Source organism: Motacilla alba, chromosome 7 (assembly GCF_015832195.1).
Source record: "Motacilla alba alba isolate MOTALB_02 chromosome 7, Motacilla_alba_V1.0_pri, whole genome shotgun sequence".
NCBI lineage: Eukaryota > Metazoa > Chordata > Aves > Passeriformes > Motacillidae > Motacilla > Motacilla alba.
The window spans coordinates 9247497-9268367 of NC_052022.1; the positions used below are offsets into that span (position 1 = coordinate 9247497).

Here is a 20871-nt window from a genome sequence, read left to right on the forward strand (position 1 = left end):
TGTTGAAATCAATTTAGCCTAGAGCTGGAGATCAAGGTATTGGTATGGGGGCCAAAAGTCTTAAGTTTTGCTTGTATAGTGAAGAAACTTACTCAATCCCCATAACAAATGCCTGTGGCCAGTGGTTCATCAGCGTGCCAGGAGCCAGAGGAGATGGCTCCAGGTGCTTCCTTGCTGCTGGTGGGTCACTGGTACCAGTGTGACCATTCTCTCCAGGAGCCAGTACTGCTGGCTCTCAGCTTCCCCAGCACCACAGGAAGCTGCGGAGGACACCAAGGTGTTTTTTCACCAGTGCTTGCCTTACAGGTATCTAGGGCATCAAGCCTGGAGCAGAAACCTGTCATCCTGGGCTTTGTGCAGGCCGTGAGTGACAGATGCTGCTTTTCCAAATGGGCTTATTCTAACAGGCAAAGGCCAGAGGTGGGAGTGTACAAAGGGACTGAGAATCATTGAATAGCCTGAACTGGAAGGGAGCCACAAGGATCATCAAGCCCAGCTCCTGGCTCTGCACAGGACATCCCCCAGAGTCACACCATGTGCCTGAGAGTATTGTCCAAATCCTTTTGGAATGCTGTCAGGCTTGGTGCTATGACCACTTCCCCAGGAAGCACTGTTCCAGTGCACAACCACCCTCTGAGTGAAAAACTTTTTCCTGATATCCAACCTAAATCTCCCCTGACACAACTTGTTCCACCCTGATCTTGTTCCTCTGGCAGCAATGATGCAAAATGTGGAATATGTAAAAACTTCCTTAAGGAACCATGTTCTTTGGTGTTTGGTCTTTGTACACTCTCAAGTTGAATCAACAGGAAAGGAGATTTCATCCAATAAACAGGTAGCTAGCAAGTAAGCTCTAACTGATGTCCAGGTGTTAGGAAAACAAATTGCTTGTTAGTAGAATTGCCTTGTTGAGGTTCAGGGCTCAACATGTTTTGGTGATTTGAGACTTAGGAGGAGGTTAACAAGGCTTGGGAAGAACTATTTACCACTGATTGTGGGCACAAAGAATGCAGGCAGGATTTACAGGCCACAGGGACATTTGGCAGAAGCGTCAAGATAAGAAACTAATAAAGGCAACTCGGCAAGCATGCTGAATCAGCCAAGGTAATTCCAGCAAGGGGAGATGGTGTCCACCAACTCATGGCTACTGACCCAAAGAAGAGAAACACTGAGCATGTGAACTAATTAGCATGAGAAGCAAGAGAATCATTAATCAACCATAGATAGAATACTAATTAAAAAGAGAAGTAAGTAACCTGTAGCCAATGAACATTAATGCCACTTTTTCCTAAAGTTTGGTAGTCGCCATGCTGGCTTTGTGGATTTGCAACGCAGCCCCCTCTCTGTGCAGAACTGTGGATGAATCAAATGCCTCGACTCTGTGTGAGGATTGTCCTCTTGCGGAGCCGGTGGAAGAACTTCTCCTGGGGCAGCAGCCCAGCCCCTGGCAGAGGGGCAAGCGGGGCATTTGATGAGGCGAGGGGGTGCTTCGGATGTTCCAGGGGGAGCGGAGCCGTCGGGCATTTAAGAAGCTGTGTCTGGGGGGGCTGAGGAGGCGGCCTGGGGCAGGGCTACCGAGAGAGGCGGCAGAGGAGCCACGAAAGGCTCGTGATTGCCGGGAAAAGCCGCGCCCCGGTGCGCGGGGAAGCGAAAGCGAAAGCGGCGGGAGAGGAGCCGTGGGGCAGCCATGGAGGGGCAGCGGCCGTGCTCCTTCCCGCTGCTGGTGCGAGGGGACTGGGGCCCCGCCGAGCCGCCGGCCGCGCTCAGGAAGAAGCTGCTCTGCTACTTCCAGAGCCAGAAGCGCTCGGGCGGCGGCGAGTGCGAGCTGCGGGCCGGGGCCGACACCGGGGCCGGGCACATCCTCGTCTGCTTCGCCCGCCCCGAGGGTGAGCGACAGGGCCGGGCCGGAGCGGGGAGAAGGGACCCGGGGAGGGCAGGGCCGGGATTAGCGTGTGGGCTCCCTGCGGGGGGGTTGGGGTCGTAAATCACAAGTCTAAACTTTCTGCAAGGTAAAAGATACTTTTAGCATGTTCTTAGTTGTTGCATACGATGTAACAATATATCCCGCGGGTACCTGATGTGCGCTATCGGTTGTCGTGTGCGCCCCCTCCTGTACAATATAGGATAGACAGTCTGTCACTTGGTGTGATTCTTGCGGATGTCCTGTGCAGGTCCAAAAGTTGGACTCGATCTTTGTGGGTCCCTTCTAACTCAGAATGTGATATTTACATTCTAAGCATATATGCTTCGATTTGGTGCTTAGTACTAGCCTCTGGATTGTGTTTGGCATAAAGTCTGTAAGCGAATGAATATATCCTAGGAGGAATATATACATGCATACTCATCTTGATGTACAGTAGTATTCTCTAAACTGCACTCGGAATAATAAATCTTATATTAACCTAACAATTAGATTAGTTACAGATATATATCAAAAATATGACATCTGTAACATGCACATATTTTTGTAAACTTGCAGCAAGCTGGAAAGGATTTAGCTGCAGTTGAGTTAAATGTATACACAGACATGCACGTATGTGCTGAAACACACAGATACCTATGTACAATTTTTCCTTTTCTTGCCTTAACGTGCTTCCCAGTTGCTGGCTCTCCCTGCTGGTAAGTTCAGGACATACAGCCCCAAGGCACTTCGGCACTGTCTGGAAGAGGATGCTCAAGGCCTGGGGGGCCGGTACTGGGACTCTGCAGTTACCACCATGAAACCCGTGATAAGAGCCGAGTATTGCATCTCTGGCAGTTTTTCGCGGCAGTAATGTCCTCTGCTGTTCTCCTTTTTAAAATTTTTTTTAAGGAAGAAAGCCGTGTGCATTCTGCGTCAGCGTTATGAGTTTCAAGTTCTTTCATTTCGCGGGACGGTATATCTGTATATCCTTGTTGCTGCCAAAGCAAGGCTAACTTTTCCAGGAGCCGGCTCCCTGGGGGAATTCGATCCCCCCTTAGCCGTGCAGTGTGACAGGCACGGAAAGGGAGGGAGTTTTTCCACGTTTTGCCAAGTTCAGGGAGGATTGAGCAGCGGCCCATGAATGGTTCACCTGTTGTGTACACTCTGTTATCAGTACTCATGTTGTTCCCGCTCGTTTTTCTTACTTCGTTGCTGTTTGTAGTTTATTGTTCTCATCTCGCCCTGTAATGCTTCATGTTTTTGTGCCTTCAGTTCTCCTCTCCATCCTGCCACAGAGGGGGGAAGGAGGGGGAAGTGAAACGAGCAGCGAGGTTTCAGTGAGAACAATAAATTGCAGAATACATTTCTTAAACCACGATGGTGTCATAACGGTGGGAAAGTGCCATGCAATGTAAAGCTGTGTTTCCATTCGGATTTTCACTGGGCATTTTTGCTTTTATTTAGTCAAGGAACGAGTTCTTGTGAGACAGTCTCATCAGTTGCATTTGGAAGGAGGAGGAAAATTGAAGTTGATTGTCACAGAGCCTGAAACAGCACAAGCTACTAAAGAGGAGACATTTGAAGAAAAATCAGTTCCCACAAAGGTGAATAAAAATTGTAATCTTAACCAGAGCTTTGAAATAGTGGTGAGAGTGTCTAATCTGTCACTGATATTTGGCTTTCGTTTTATTTTAGGGTTTGGATGGCATGAGCAGCCTTCAAACAAAAGGTAAAATGTTATCCATCACTCTATGTGCTGATTCTTCATAAAACAAAAGTGTTGGTGCTTTTCTCCACACATGGCTTCCAGCTCTCCAAGTTGTCATTTATTTTGTAGTTATACTAGAGAGGAACCTAGAAGTCTTCAGATCCGGCTCTCAGTTGCTTCCTTGGGTCAGCCTGGCTTTCAGTTTTGGCTTTTTGGTATTTTCTTCATTGGGCAGAGTGGAGGAGATGACTCTTTCAGCAGTCTAGAAATTAGTAACTAGCATCTGAAGAACCGTTGCTTCTTTCTTTAGTTTTCTTCTTCTTGGTGGTGGTAGGCCTTCAAAGGCAGTTGTCTTCTGGAAATGTTGTGGGTTTGGTATCAGTAGTTTTTGTACCTTGGTGAGCAGGCAGAGCCGGCCTGTTGGGCATTCCAGTTTGGAGGTTCTCTCACACCTCTGCCTTCATCTGTCTGCAAAGCTGGTGATGTGCTTGCCTCTGGCAGACCCCGGACATCTGGGGGCACCTCTGATATATTTTCTATTTGCAAAATGCTATTGCATCCCTGTCAGCCCTTTGTGCACACGGGCCCTCCAGCGCTGTCATGCTGCACTGATGGCAGGGCACAGTGGTCATCAGGAGGCTTTACACCAAGTCGCACAAAGCTACTTGTGACCTGTGGTGCCTGTGGATGTCCTGAGCTATGTCCAGGCTTGTTTTGCCTGCACGGGGCTGGGAAACATATGCAGAGGCTGCAAGGTCTCTCCCAACCCTTACTGACATCTGAGCAGCTGTGGCCTGTTATCTCAATGGACTTGAGTTCTGTTAAGTCTCTGACCAGGTCAGAGTCATACCAGTTACATTAGACATGTTTACGCAGGTCTGGTTTTGTGCCACCAAAAAGCTGCCTGCAGCCCTGCAGAGTATTGCATCTGGGCTGTTTTGGATCTCAAAATGTTCAGGAGTACCCTGCAGTATTTGTTTGGTTAGCAATTTCTTTTCTTGGGAAAGGAAAGGAGAGAAAGGGTAAGAAGAATATGTTTATTCCAGGAAATGTGTACCAACATTTTTGTGGCTTATCTTTCTGCTGCAGATGATACAAAAGCCTTGAAGAAAGCTGAGAGTTTTGTTCCAAACAGTGAACTCCAGGAGGAGGTTGACTCTGCAGAGGCCTTGCCTTCGGTGGTATTTGAGAACATAGAGAGATGCCAGCCAAAGTGCTTAGAGATGCTGTTGGAGAACATCAGTGGCCTGACTGAAGACACTGACTTTACTGTTGAACTGATACCTGAAATAAATGTTGCTGTAGCAACCTTTATAAAAAATATTGGTAAGACAGGATGACACCATTATTAATTTCCATGTATAAGCATGAGTAATAGCTTTCAGAGCTTGATTCCTCTCCCATTAGAGATCCGGTCTGTTTTAAAAAGGCACCTGGATTGCAGTCTCCCAAAAAAAATCTTATATGCAGCCCCAAAAAAGTGCCTATGATCCAAATGTTACACTGAAAAAAGAAAATGGTGGCATCTTTATTAAGTTAAATTGTATTAGAATGTTTTGTTGTTTCTATCTTATTTTGGATTCGATGAAGAAGAATTTAAAGTGCACTGAGTGTGGGGATTATATAAAGTCTCCTTTGGAGAAGACAATATACTTATGAGGTCAGAAAAGAGACATAGTGGTTGTGAATAGCAGAGAGTAACATGGTTGTGTGCTTTTCCCTTTTTTTTACAACACAGAGTTATTTGGCACCAGAGACAGTTTTGTTCCAGGGAGTTGACTCTGCTCATTTCTCTGCCTGAAGTGATAGCCAGGGCTGATAATGTCACAGGAAAGCATGGTCAGTTCATACTGCTCTTCTGTTTACAGATACTAAGGAATTTGTCGAAAAATGTTCACAGCACAAGAGGGTCAGAGAATTCAACATGACTGCCCGGCTTCTTGAATCAACACAGAGCATCAAGGCCGAAAACCTACCAGAGAGCATTTCCACAGACTACCTCACAGTGTACTTTGAGAGCACACGGAATGGAGGGGGGCCCGTGTCAGATGTCCAGCTCTTCCCCGAGGAGAACTCAGCCATCATTACATTCTGTGACCACAAAGGTAACTCTGTCCTTTGCCTCCCCAAGGTTCTCACAAGCAGATAACCTGCAAGAAAGTTACTAAAAATATAGGCATTAGGAGAAGCCTGGCTTTCTGTTGCTGAAGTCAGTTTACACTGTCTTGTTCCTAGGAAGTGCTCTGGATGTAGAAATACTGCTGCATGTCTAGGGCTTCAGTATCTATTGGGGGAGGTCTTGTTTGTTTGTTTTGGTTTTTGTTACCAAAGGTTTATTTAATATGTGCCTTATCCATGGGTTTTTCTCACTGCTGTTCTTTCTCCATTTGCAGAGGTTTTTATATGCAATATAAAACTAATGGTACTTACAGGTAGAGGGACAGAGCAGAATGTTACTAGATCAATGACTTAGTGACACAATGACTTAGTGACACAGTTAACTTTCAGAAACTAAATAAGGTCAAATATCCTCATTTCAAGCTAATTAAGTCAAATATCTTCATTGTCAGGGAAGAACAGGGCTAAAGAACAATCTTGTTACTATTTCTTGCATTCCTCGAATCACTATCCGGTTTTTGTGCCAGTGCAACTTCTGGTAAATATCTGTTAGGAGACTCCTGGCTTAGTAAATTTACTTTGAGAAAAAGCTTTATCTGCCAGGTGATTTTCTGAAGAATTTTTTGTATATGAAGGTAAAAAGTAATTTGGATCACTGTAATGGAGTTTTAAGTTCCTGCCAACATTATAATTTCTTTGCGTTGTCCATTCTAACAAAAATGGCAAAAAAAAAGTAAAACTGCACTGGCACTAGGAGATTTATTTTAAGTTGAGGGTAAGGAATATTTCATAGTAGTATGTTGATAAGGCCTTGCTCTGGGGTGGAGTTTCTTTGGGAAACAAGCAGAGTGTAGCTCTGCATGGGAATGCAGACATGAGCATATTTACCAAACAAGTTGGAGCCAAGGCTTTTATCTTGTCCCCTGCAAAGCATTTTGGAAATCAGAAAGACATAAAAACAGCTCTTTGAAATGAAAGAAAAGGAAAATCAGTGTAATCATTCTAAGACCAGAGACATTTGCCTGATTTGAAGTTAATGATATGTTTGTTTGTACATATGTGCACTGATTTTCAGATCTAACCACGGTCCTGGAAAAGAAACATTTACTGGAGCAGACACTGATTTCTGTGCATCCATATTACCACTCCCTGGGAACAGCTCTCTACGGACAAGAAAGACCAGCTTTCAAGATGCCAGACCCCATTGGGGTGCCACTAGACCCATATGTATGGCAGTTTTTACAAAGGCATGCCAGTCTGACCCAGGACATAAACCAGGAAATGGCAGTTTGCCACTCTGAGCTCAAGTGGCCCCAAGCAGACTGTGCAAACCCAGAAGTTATGTTGTGCCCATCACCAACTCTCTGCAAGCAGAACAAGCCAGTGATTAAGTTGCTCAAGACATGGCAGCAAGATGCCTCCACTGAGTTCTCGCGTATCATGGCACGTTACATAGCTATAAAATGTAAAGTCAATTCATCCGGTTGGGAAGATGTGAAAAAAAGGTTGTCAAAAGATGTTGCTCTGATGATAAGTGACATTTCTGAGGAGATGGTGGTGATTGCAGGCAACAGAGCAGCAGTGGACAGTGCAGAGAAAGAAGTGAGGGAATGCATGAAGCAAAGTGAAAGGGAAAAACAGAGCATGGAAATTTCTGTGTCAGTGATCCCAGGGAAGTATGCTGTGCTGCACAATGCTGGGTTAGAAGAGAATATTCAGAAGGAATATCCATGCCTAAAGCTCTTCTATGATGACAAAAAAAAGACTGTTCTGTTGTGTGGATTACCTGCAGAAGTATATAAAATCAAAGCTGAGTTACTGGAAAAGGTAATGAATATGCCATGTGCATCACTTACCATTGACTCCCATGTTTTCCACTATCTACAGTGTGTAGATAATAAAAAAACATCAGATCTGTTATTCATTAGGGAAAAAATTAATGCTTTTTATGAACTTCAGGATGATACTGTGTTGCTATATGGAGATGCTCACAAAGATCTTCTAGAAGCAGAGAAGCAAATAAAAACAGGTTTACAATACAAGTGCATCAATGTGGAGAATGGTGAAGTCACTAAAAAGGATCAGTGGGGGAATCTTCTTCTCTCCTTGAGTAAGAAATATTCTTCCCAGGAAATTGTTATCACTTGGCAGTCTGGAAAAGAAAATAAAATGATTCTTGCTGGCTTTTCTAAGGCTGTAACAGAGTTTTATCATACACTTAATGCTTTTGTAGATAGAAACATAATAATTGAAAAAGTAATCCCAGCTAAATCAGAGGTAGTAGTGCAGTTTGTAGAGAATGAGAAGTCTGGCGTTTGTGAAGAATTGAAGAGGAAAGGTGTGACAGTATGTTTTGACACCAAGACACCATGTATTTCTCTGAGGGGACCAAGAGCAGAAGTGCCAGAAGCATTCATCATGTTTGAAAAAACTGTCTCATCCCTTTACTCAAAAAATGTGCCAATTGATAAACCAGGGGCAAAGGAGTTCTTCACTGAGAGGAAAGATTTATGTGTTTTAGAAGCAAAGCAGAAATTTAGCTGTTTCATTAGGATTAAGGAAGAAGAAGAAAAGAAGGGTGGAAAAGCTGGTGATAAAGTGAAAAGAAAAGTCTACTGTGAAAAAAACCTGCCAGGTGGAATTATGGTAGCAGTGTACAGAGGTGACTTGTGTGACTACCCTGTTGATGTTGTGGTGAATGCATCTAATGAAGAGTTAAAACACACTGCTGGCCTGGCTGATGCTCTATCAAGAGCAGCTGGGCCAGCACTGCAGGAGGAGTGCGATGAGCTGGTGAGGAAGCAGGGGAATTTGCAGCCTGGTGACGCAGTGATGACCCGCGCCGGGAAACTGCCCTGCAAGAACGTCATCCACGCTGTCGGGCCCAGGTGGAACGCGAAGGAATCACAAAAGTGCGTGTGGTTGTTGAGGAAGACAGTGAAAAAATGTCTACAACTAGCTGATATATACAATCATTATTCCATAGCTCTGCCTGCTATAAGTGGAGGGATTTTTGGCTTTCCACCACAGATCTGTGCGGATTCAATTGTGTCCTCCATCAGGGAGACCTTGGAAGAATTAATGGAGGGCAGAAGCTTGAAGGAGATCCATCTTGTGAGTAATTCAGAAGAAATTGTTCAGGTTCTGAGTGAGACAGTAAAAAAAGTATTTTCACCTGAATCATTCTCCCCAAAACGGCTGATGCCAAAAAAAAGCCAGAAGGAGAATAGAAAAGGGGATCTGAAGATGGTTACAACAAATGAAGGACTTTGCATCCGAGTGGAGAAGAAAAATATTCAGGAAGCTGTGGTAAGTCTTTACTTTTCTGTCTCCTTTCTAACTTGATGGTAAGATCTTTCAATTTAAAGGAAAAAGGACAGACAGTAGGTTTTACAAGTACTTGCTACATAAGTAAAGAACAGCTGTGTGCTAGCTACACAAGGATGCAAGCTTGCAAAACTTGAGTGTAGGTTGAGATCTGTCACTGCAGCCATTTCTAGAGGGCAGATGTGAATTCCCGGATGTTTCATTTCCCAGCTAGATCTTATTTGTTTTCCAGATCTAAGGCCATCATGTAAAAGAGCTGGGTTTTTCTTTCCTAAAGGGGAAATACTAAAGAACTTGTGAAAGTAACTATCTTGGCTGGATATTAGGGGAAATAGATACCTGTCTGGGCCGCTGTTTTGGGTGTCCACTGGCATCTTGTCTCTTTTGCTGCTGTGTGTTGCATTGGTAGGGCTTTTAATCTTGGTGCATATTTTCACTTGAATTCTAGCTGTAGCTGTTTTCATTGTACTCTCGTTGCAGACGGATGTTGTTGTCAACAGCGTTGGCACAGATCTGCAGTTTGGTGAGGGGCCTCTTTGCAAAGCCGTGCTGGAAAGAGCTGGGCCAGCTCTTAAAGATGAGTTTGACACCAAGAAAAAAAGTCAGGTTGCTGGTCCTGGGAGTGTGATCTGCACCAGTGGATATGCTATGGCTTGCAAGTCCATCTTTCATGCCATAATACCCAAGTGGGGCGGAGCAAAGACAAATAAGGTATATTTTAATTATTAACTCCCCATCCACCCCAGCTACATATTTATTTGGGCTCTGACCTGAAATTTCAGGTTTAAATATAGTTAATTTATATTACTTGACTGCATTTTCTTCCGTTGGAGTGACCTTAAAGATGCCTTGATGCACTCAGAGCTGCTTATCATACCAGTTTCTTTGGAACTAATAATAGATCATGCCTTTAGAAAAAATAGTACCTTTGCTGTGTTTTACAGGACCTAGAAGATGCAATCAATTTCTGCTTGAAGAAAACTGAAGATCTTGGACTGAATTCGATCACTTTCCCAGCCATTGGGACTGGAGGATTTGGATTTCCTAAAATCATTGTTTCTAAGTTAATGTTTGATGCAGTATTCAGGTTCAGTAGTAGTCACACTCTGAAGAATCTCCGGGAAGTACACTTTCTCTTGCAACCACAAGATCTTGATAGCATTCAGGTAGTTCTTCTCAGGACAAATCTGTCTTTGTAACATACTGCTCTAGTTACACTTTAATAATCTGTTTTACTTATACTACTTTCTTACTGCTGTGGGCCAGTGAGAATGGGATGTCTTTCCAGTGTCTCTGAAATAAAAACTCTCAGCAAGCAGAAGCTGCAGATAAAATTGGCCTTGCTGTTGGCACTGTAAAAGCCTGTAGATGCTCCCTCATCTTTTGCCAGAGGAGTTCTAGCAATGCAGAGCTATCTCTTATCACACTGTCCACACTCGGTCTTCTGCTGTTATTAACACTTAAATATGACTGTAAAATGTGTGAGGTGTCTCAGCAAGAGCTACAAGACTGGTAATGTTAATTACAGAAACATTCAGTGTACATACTGTGAAATACTATCCTGGATCCTTTTTGTCTCTTCTTAGGCTTTTACCACTGAACTAGCCCTTAGGGCAGATGAAAGTTGCAATGCTGCGGCAGCACAGCCAAGTAAGTTGTGTAGGGGTGGGACAGAATGTAAATGCTGTTTAGTGGTTTTATGTGTATCAGGAAACAAAAGAAATGTCATCAGGGCACAGGGCAATTTTTGTCCTCCTAATGGACTTGCATTCTTAAGTGTCATTTGTAGAACTCTTAGGGAGGAATTTCTTTTGTTGAGGGCATGCTGAACTCTCAGTGAGGCCAGTCTCATCAAAACAAAAAGGGTATTCTGATAGGAGACACAGTAGTTTGTCCTGTTTAAAGGATATAAGAACTTGCAATCCCTTGGCCAAACAAAGCATAAATAGCATGTATTTCTGTAGCTTTAATCTCCTACATATATGTATTTATATATACAGAGTGGATAATTTCCTTTCCATTCATTAATTGACAGTAGTGGGACACAATAGCCAAAACATGAGTGTACTTCATCAAGGGCAGAGGCTTATTTGTAAGGATATAAAGCTCTTCCTCCTCAGTTGCTGAGTATCAGAGAGATGAAGTTAAGAGTGGGCAGATAAAATATGAGCTAGGTTAGATAAGTTTAGACTAGAAGGAAGGAATAGTTTTGTATCCATGAAGGTAAATATGAAATAACTTCCAAAAAGGATGTGATCTGATCTCCATTACTGGCAACACTTAAGCTGGATTTCTTGTAAGAATTAATTCAGGAAACTCTGTTACAGAGCTGGTCAGATCAGATAAATCCTGAAGCCATTTTCTGAATTAATATTGCATACATTTACAGGAGTAGAAATGGTTTCATTTTCACAGCACAAACAGGAAGAATACTGTGCCTTTCAGCTTTCAGAAATGGAATAAAGAGAAAAACAGAGACACTCTACATCCATCAAACTGAGCTAGAGCATATTCTTTAAGGGATAAGTAGAAGTTTCAATCAGCGGAAGAGAATATTACCCAAACTAAAGGGGAGAAGTGGTTTAATGTATTTTTCTTTCCCTTGCAGGTTTCATTAGGCCTGTTTCTGCTGAACGGTTGGGAGTTCATGAAATGAAGATTGGTTCCATCACACTGCAAGTAATTAGTGGAGATATTACCAAGGAAAAGACAGAGGTTATTGTAAACATAGCAAATCCATCATTTGATGCCAAAACAGGTATTATATTGAAGATGTAGTTCCTTTGCAATAAATCTGAGCTAGTTTTCAGAAGGGGATACAGGAAAGAACTGTCCACAAGGGAAACTTTTATGAAGTATTTTTCAGACGAGTTATTTTCATAAAGAGTTATGATTGGCCAGGAAATAGATCTTAAACAGTTTTTTTACACATGCTGAATATTGGATTTCATTTTCAAACAGAAGGCATCTGACTGTATTTTTCTTGCTTAAAACCAAAAGTGTTTAAATGGAATTTTTAGATTAGGTATAATTCTGAAAAAATGCTCTTATCCTAAAATGTTTCATTGGAAGACAAAGCTCTGGTTAAGTAAAGCACCCTATAAGAAGCAGAGGATTTTCACATAGTGAATTATAAGCATGCAAGGTACCAAATGATACCAGTGCAAAGCCATTGGAGAGTTTGGTGAGGGTTTGGTGAATGGAACAATGAAATAGGAGTTGTTCTTAATGACTTCTAACCAGCAGTGAAGGAAATGTTCTCTCTGCAGCCAAAGCTATGTGTCATGGACAGTACTTAGGGAAACTGTCACAGTTTTGAACTTTGTGGTATCTTGCCATAAAGCAATTTAGGGTATTCTTAGGGTACAAAAATCGGGTAGAGTTTTGAGTAGAGATAGTTGTGGAGACTTAATCAATGTGTGTGCTTTTCTTGTGTGATTTAAGGGGTGTTCAAAGCAATTATGGATGCTGCTGGTTCCCAGGTAACACAGGAATGTGCTCAATATGGTATGTTAAAGCCTACTATTTTTTTGATAATTCTTTTTTTGTTGTTGTCATTCTCTCTGAAAACTTAAAGTTACTTTATAATTCTCTACTCTGACATAATTATTTTCTCTGAATAACACAGCTTTCACTTTTAGGAACTTTGAAAAGTCCCCTTCTTGTTTTGACATACACCTTGAGAATTTTTCTTTTTGTAGTTGTTTAGCAACAACTAAAACATCTGTGTGTTACACACTTTATTCTCATACTGGATCCAAAACACAGTCCTGAACTGGCTCCTAAGAGGAAAACTAACTCTATCCCAGCTGAAATCAGGACAACCCTGATCATAAGTTCTTCCATAGACTGCATTCTGCAAGATCGGTAGAGAAGTAAAATTCGAGCTCCTTGTGGTTGGTCTTTACAAGCACAGAAAGGGACATTTTAGATGCATAACCTAAATGTGCCTGCTCTGAGTCTGGAAACTGATTTTCAAGATGGAGTATCCTGGATTTTTTCCTCAGCTTTTGGCTCTGTAGGAACATTTGTACAAACATAGATATATCATTAACTTCAAATCAGGCAAATGTCTCTGTTCTCAGAACTATTACACTGATTTTCCTTTTCTTTCATTCCAAAGAACTGTTTTTATGTCTTTCTGATTTCCAAAATGCTTTGCAGGGGACAAGATAAAAGCCTTGGCTCCAATTTGTTTGGTAAATATGCTCATGTCTGCATTCCCATGCAGAGCTAAGCCCTGCTCAGTTCCCAAGGAAACTCCACCCCAGAGCAAGGCCTTATCAACATACTACTATGAAATATTCCTTACCCTCAACTTAAAATAAATCTCCTAGTGCCAGTACAGTTTTACTTTTTTTGTTGGAATGGGCAAAGCAAAGAAATTACAATGTTGGCAGGAACCTAAAACTGCCTTACAACATTCCAAATTACTTCTTACCTTCATGTACAAAATATTCTTCAGAAAATCCTGAGGGTCATAAGAAAATCACCTGGCAGATAAAGCTTTTTCTCAAAGTAAATTTATCAGTCTGATCTCAGTGCTTGCAGAGCATCTTACAGTCATTACCTTCTTGATCTGTGAGGTGGTCTGGAGCTCTGTGCTCATCAGTCCATTCATCCTCCCAACATGACTCCATTTTGTAGGCAAACAGGAGTGCTCTGAGAAACCACAAACATCTTTTTAAAAATTCCATACGGTTCTTAAAACGGTTGGTCATAATCTTAATGATATTATTTTAATCACTCACCTCTGCTGCAGTATAAGAATTCAGACTTTTAAGGAATAAGTGGCGTAAGAAAGGTTTTCACATATAAATTAATTTGGCATGCTTTTAAATAGAAATGAGATGTATTCAAAGTCATCAAAAATTCTTATGTTGTACATAATAGGAAAATATTTTGTAGCAGAGGTCTTAGGAAATTAGAAAACACACATTTACCTGAATTAATTTCTCAAAGAAACTCTGCAGATTATTTAAAAAGAGAATCATAATCAAGTAAACCCACAATAAAATAGCTCACATTGGATTTCTTTCCACTTTTTCCATTTCTCTTGTACTACCAGTATAACAGAAAATACTACCAAAAGAGATTGCCACTTTGTGAATATAATGTCTCCTTCTTTATCTTCTCTCTTCCAGCTGGGCAGCATGAAAGTGGCTTTATTACTACTCAGGGTGGGAACCTGTTGTGCAATAAAATCATCCATTTGATTACTGGTAACCAGGTGAAGAGTGAGGTCTCCAAAGTGCTTCATGAATGTGAACGAAGGAGGTACAAATCTGTTGCCTTCCCAGCTATTGGAACAGGTCTGTGTTTTCTTGGGAAAGCAATGTGTGATGGGGTAGTTCAGAAACAGACAAACTTAATATGGGTAACAGTAGACTTGCACAAAAATTGTTCACTGATATGTGCCTTTTATTTTTGTTTAGGTCAAGCAGGACTGAGTTCAGCCAAGGTAGCTGATGAAATGTTGGATGCTATTGTGGAATTTGCAAGACAAAAATCAGTACAGCATTTACAGGCAATTAAGATCGTGATCTTCCAGACAAATATGCTCATGGACTTTTATGAAAGCATGAAGAAAAGAGAAGATTCAGGTTCATCCACAACCGAATCATGGTTATCCATGTTTAAATGTAAGTTGTTTTCTGTGTGCATAGGCAAATAAAATTGAAGTTCTTTTATTTACCACTAATAATTGATGTATTTATCCACAGCATTTTTTTGGGGCAGAAAACAATCTTCTGAGAAGAAAAAGTCCATGATTTTAGAGAAGAAAGTTAATATAGTCACATTTCAAATCTGTGGAAAAAGCCAAGAAAAGGTGGATGCAACTGAGTCCTGGATAAAGGATTTAATTTTAAAGGAACAGTTTGAAAGCACTATTTCAGATGAGGCAATTGAATATTTTGATGAGACGCAATTTGCCATTTTGGAAGATCTCCAGAGAGGAAAGCAAGTCGACATTGAGATTTTAAATACCTTTTCTCCCCCTCAAATTAAAATTTCTGGTATTAGCAGGGATGTCTGTTCCGTTTGTCTAGAAGTTCAAGAAATGGTCAAAAAAATTAAGTCTACTGAAGAAGAGCAATTCAAGGCAGAACTTCTTTATAACCTGGTAGAATGGAGGTATCTAGGAAGCAATGATAGCTTTGTTGCTTTTGATAAACTGACAAATATGCAGCTGGAGCATGCCAGAATGGCTGGAAAACAATATCTGAATGTCAGAATTAAAAACAAGAACTACAAGGTGGATCTGAATGCTCGAAAGGCTACTAATGACCGAGGAAAAACTAAAATCCTTCAACGTGTGGCAAAGGATGAAGGTAAATGACACTTTTGTTAAATAAAAAAACTTGAATAGTTATTATTGAATGATGATTTGGATAAATGCAAGCTCAGGAATCCCAAAGAAGTAAGGTATTCCTTAGCTTTTTTCTCTCTTTTTTTTTTTTTCCTCAGCCAGGAGTTTTGAGTTTCATAATCAGTGGGAAGTATGAGTGAAATCAGAACATCAGTTTTAAGTGCAAATATTATCTGCATATTTGTGACTTGTGAGCATAGATTTCATGCTTAAGTCTGACAAAGGAAGTGGTGTATGAAGAATACATTAAATTCTTCTGGGGTTTTAAAGCTTGTTTTAGTTAGATATTGGTATGGGGATAATTAGACAAAATGTAAAGCCTTTACAGAACCAGTGATGTTTGGAAGAGCAAGAGTACTTGTTGAATGAAGTATTGCAGAAGGTGCTGTCCTCTTTGTCCTCTCTATGCATGTGGTTTGTAAGATGTGCCTATGGAGCTGAGCTGGTTGTCTGTCACAATAATTCCACCTCTCTTTTGCAGATATGCAGTCAATAGAGCTCCCTAAGGAGTGGACAGACATGCAGAATGAGCAGGTCAAAGTGGTGGAGCTCAAGCCATCACATCCTGAATATGCAACAGTTGAGAAGATATTTAAGGCAACATGTAGTAATTTTAACATAGAGAAGGTGATACGATGTGGGGTGGGGAGGGGGGAAAATGTCAATGCTTGGGCAAGAAACAATATACTTCCTAAATATGTGCTTATAAGGTGTCTGTAACCCAATACACCTTTTGTATGTCCGTTTCCCCAGCACTGCACAGAGTGAATATAAATCAAAGCAAGTTTCCTAAGAGCTATTGTGCCATTTCTGCCATCTAATGGTGCAAAACCAGTGGCCGTCAGTCTTCAGGCTGACTCTTTGTTCAATTAATGTGGTATTCTCTAGTTAATATGGTATTTCTAATTAGGAAATTCTATATTGAAATGAAGGCACAAGCAAATGCATTCAGAATACAAAGCAAAGTCCTTGCAAACTGACATAAAGCTTTGGACTAATTTACAACTTCTCTCCTGTCATCCCAGAGCCTTTCAGGCTTGGCTGTCAGTTTTAACCAGTGTCAGCATTTGATCCTGCTTATTTAGAATTCTGCAACACAATGCACAGAGATTTAATTGCCAGGGAGAAAATGGAGTTGTTCTGAATCAAGAGAAGAGATAAATAGTAGAAAGTACAATCAAATTGGGAGTGAGAATAATGTGTTTAAACAATTTTCTTCCATCACGAGGTTCAATGAGCATGGTCATGAAAACACACAAAGAGAACAAAATATTCATGTATTACAGAAAAAAATCAAGTAAAGACATTACGTTTTTTTTCTGTTAAAAGTGGAAAGCTGTTACAGAAATGCCTTTAAGATTATACTTTGCTGCAGAGACACTGCTTCCCCTTAAGCTATATTCACATTGTTGGCATAGGGAGCCAGCAACATCCATCCTCCCACCAAGTGATTTTTATGTAGTTGTTTCTTATGGGTTGCTAAGCTGCACATGAGAAGAAGTAATTTTGACTTGCAAGCTTAGATGTAGAAGAGAAACTTAAACTCAACCTTATGCTATTGCTACACTCTGTCCTTTAGTGAGAAAATCACCAGTAAAGATGATTAGGATGTATAGAAGGCATCTTACATCATTGCCTCTAGCAGTGGTACAGCAGCCTGTTTCTAGAAATGACAGTGCACAGCTACCATGGCTGCTGGGTACCTGGTGCACTAGGCAAGATGAATGTATACCCAAAATTACTGAGCTTGAAACGCTCTTATGAGCTGCTTTGGTTTGTGAATTTTCAGGACGCCTACGTATTCAGTTCCTCTACCCAAACCTCATACTAACAGGACACAGTGAAAATTGCTGTAATTCTTTCAGTTGGATTTCATTTTAATGCTTTCCTGCCATGATAAATATTCATCCCTACCCTATTTATCCCTAGTATAAATATAGTTAATTTTGTAATTTTGCAGATTGAAAGAATACAAAATCGCATCCTCTGGCAGACATACCAATTGAAAAAAAAATCCATCTGTGAAAAGAACAAAAATCAAAATAATGAGAAGTTGCTATTTCATGGGACAGCTGCATCCTCATTGAGGTTGATTAACTCCTATGGATTTAATCGTGGGTATGCTGGGAAGAATGGTGAGTCATTATCCAAATCAGTTAATTTCCTAGGCATGTGTGAGTGCTACAAGGGTGTCAGCGTTATAGTGCTGTCAGCACAACATGAAAGCTGAACGAAATCAGAGAACACAATAATAAACAAGTCCTGTTTAGATTAATCTAAATGGACAGAGGAATTATTCTGTTCAGTTAATGACTTGTTGCTGGATGCCACCACGTAAAGGATATCAAAAAGAGTTCCCCTACTCTGAAATGAAGCCTGGGCAGCTTCTGGGAATTGTTTTGTATCATTTACTTAGAGAAAGGAACAAGGAACACAGTTCAACATTCTCAGCTGAGGTAACAGCTACTAGCTGATGCTATCTCCTCTCCTCTTAGACAAAAACAGGTAGCAAAGTAGAAGTGCAAATACTTCTGTTGCCTCCAAAGATTAGGACAGTATAAGATCCCACATCCATACCAATTTTATGCTTACAAAATCTGTGAGATCCATTAGTTAATTCTTAGCCTTTAACAGTTGTTAGAGACAACTCAAATATTTAGCATAAAGATATTCTGCAGTAGTTCAAAGCTTGTTCTGTCCACTTCTTTTACTACAGTCATGTTATGTATATTATTTGGCAGCACTCAAAGATGAAGGACAGGATCCAAAGAAGTGGAAGTGGACTGAATTGAGGTGCTGGTTGATTTTAGTGGTCATGTAACCTCACTTCAAAAATCCTTAATTTTTGTTCTTAATGTTTTCTTCCTTAAGACGGAGTTGTACATGCCTAGGGCTGATTTGATCTTGAGAGAGCTGGGCAGCTTAACTCAGATCTAGTTTATACTTCAATGTGGTCTGGATCCAAAAGACCTTTCTCTGCCTGGATCCTTTAGAGGTACTAACTCTGAGATTTTCTTGAATAAATGAAGCCCAGCATACACAAAATATATGCTGGTTGTACACAGGTAGGAAGGGAAGCCACCACTTCTTTTTAAAACATGGCCAGAGGAGATGTAGTTTTGCTTTGCTGCTCTTTGGAGTGTAAGGAGGTTGGATTTACTCAGGAAGCAAGAGCCCTAGATCCCCATGTCCTCTCTCTGCTTGTGGGTATTGACATCCACCTTTTCATCTCGGGTGTGATTAATGATTGGGAAGGCACACTTTCCTCCTGTCAGGCTGCATAGCCAAGCAAAAGTATCCAAAGATCAGGGCAGCCAGATAGGAAGGACCTGTCTGGCTTGAACAGCTTTTTACCAATGTCAGAAAAAAGAAATCTGTCTTGAACAAAGACATGTGATTCCTCTAACTTGGCTGAGGAGTGTGACTAGAAAACACTAATTACAATTATATAGTCATAAGTCCAGAAGTCTCTGAAGAATTGCAGTTTGATGGATTGCAGGCTAAACCATGCTAAACAGAGGAGCCCTTTTCTCCATAGGAAAGGGAAGTCAAAACCTGGGTGTTGATAGTTAACTGCTGTCTGTGTGGGTTCATATTTGAATCTATACAAAGGATTAGTACTAGAGTTTTGTATTTGAACTCTAACCACATTTACAGATTCTGCAGAGTTAAAAAAAGAGTTTTAGAGATTCTGAGGAGAATATGAACACTAACTGTATTTGAAAATGTTGTTTTTCCTAACAGCTGCAGTCATTGGAGATGGAACCTACTTTGCTGTCAATGCACGTTACTCTGCTCAGGATATTTATTCAATTCCAGATTTGAATGGCAAAAAACACATGTATTTGGCTCGGGTCCTAACTGGGCAGTACTGTACTGGGAGACCAGGACTAAAGGATCCACCACCAAGGAGCCAAGCGGATCCTACTGACCTGTTCGACAGTGTGGTTGATAACAAGCTTAATCCAACAATGTTTGTCATATTTAGTGACATTCAGGCATATCCACAATACCTTATTACTTTCAAACACTAGAATGATCTTAATAGTCTAGAAAATTCTAGTGCCTTTTACATTTAAGAATTTACAGAGCAATTTTTAATTCTTTTTGCAGCTCGGTTTCTTCTTTATTGATCTCTCCATGTGTTGAAATATGTCTTCAAATTTCCAGCAGACGGACTAACATAAGCAAATATTTTAGAGCATGCTATTTCAGTACTCACATCTCGAGTTCAGTTATGCAGAGATGTAGGCAAGAGCTGTGAGAACAACTTTAACTTCTTCCTACACAAGGCAGAAGGGAGTGGTAGGAGAGGAAGCTGCTCTGCCTTACCTGCGGCCAGCAGTAAGAGGTGTGGGGTAGGTCAGGGCACCTCTGCATGTTGCTCTTTCCAGTAGTCACCATAAAGCACCTTCTTGTGAGGATTTATTTAAAATGTTCTGTGCTGAGGGCATCTGAAAGGTCTTTTCCAATCAAAGCAGTGCTGTGATTCTAATTACCTAATTACCTCACCCACCAGCAGAGTTTTCAGTCATCCTTAGGTCTCCACTCAGCCTTGTTGGTGCTAAAAGTCTGCAAGAAAAAGAATGCCAGTATGAACACGCACTTTACATTTATTGTTTCAGCCCCCTTACCTACCTGTCTGTTACCCTGGCATACTTTGGTAATTCCTTAGGTATAAATCACTGTATTCATTCCCAGTTCTTAGGGGAATTCTCTGTAGTCGTCGTCCTCCCTCCACCCCATTACTTCCAGCTTCCACAAAGTAATTGCTTTTGCAACTTTCAAGACTGGAAAGAGAGACTTAAATTTTTTTTCTTTTCAATACTGAAGCATTAACCCTTCTGTAGAATCACCAATTTGCAGACTCAGTTTCTATGCTTAAACAACTTAAAACATTTTCAAGTTCTCTAAAAACAGTAAATAATAGCATCTTTGCAAGTAGTACTTTTAATCGCATCCTAACCTTAAAACTGCCAATCAAAAGCCATATATACGTTTAAAGTTTAATAAAAGTAGTTTCAAACAGCTGCATTCTATTGCTGAGCTGCAAGAGGAACATACGTCACTTAAAAGTGTTGCATCATATTTGAATTTGTTACAGTGATGCAATAAAAACTTCAAAGCCAAAATGGTTTTCTTGTATTGTCTGAGAGACGTGACTTGTGTGTACAAATTCCAGGTGAAATTCTTCTGCCTTAGTCAAAAAAAGACCTGTACTGCAAATAGCTGCCACACTGTCTTAAAACTTTGTTGTGATGTTCTCATTGCCTGCAAGGAGGAAGAGGGTTTACAGTATCTGAAGTTTGCAATATAAAATATTTCTGCTTTTTACAGCATGCTGCCCATGCAGCACTTCAGACGAATAAATGTCCTGCATAAATTCCCATTTAGAGCAAAGCAGAGTGTTACCCACTCCCACTTTAATAGATTTTGTTCCCTGTG

At 40.9% G+C, this 20871-nt stretch overlaps 1 protein-coding gene across 1 annotated transcript; it reads left to right on the plus strand.

The window, feature by feature from the left end:
* The first annotated feature begins 1630 nt into the window (after positions 1-1630).
* Positions 1631-20572, plus strand: LOC119703404 (protein mono-ADP-ribosyltransferase PARP14-like). Its single transcript, XM_038143304.1, has 17 exons — positions 1631-1886; positions 3368-3507; positions 3599-3632; positions 4701-4937; positions 5480-5716; positions 6805-9038; positions 9537-9767; positions 10001-10222; positions 10643-10706; positions 11665-11814; positions 12501-12563; positions 14201-14368; positions 14492-14698; positions 14780-15388; positions 15908-16053; positions 17387-17561; positions 19171-20572. Exons 1-17 carry the CDS (start codon positions 1688-1690, stop codon positions 19458-19460), a joined length of 5406 nt encoding a protein of 1801 aa, XP_037999232.1. The 5' UTR covers positions 1631-1687; the 3' UTR covers positions 19461-20572.
* The last annotated feature ends 299 nt before the right edge of the window (positions 20573-20871 follow it).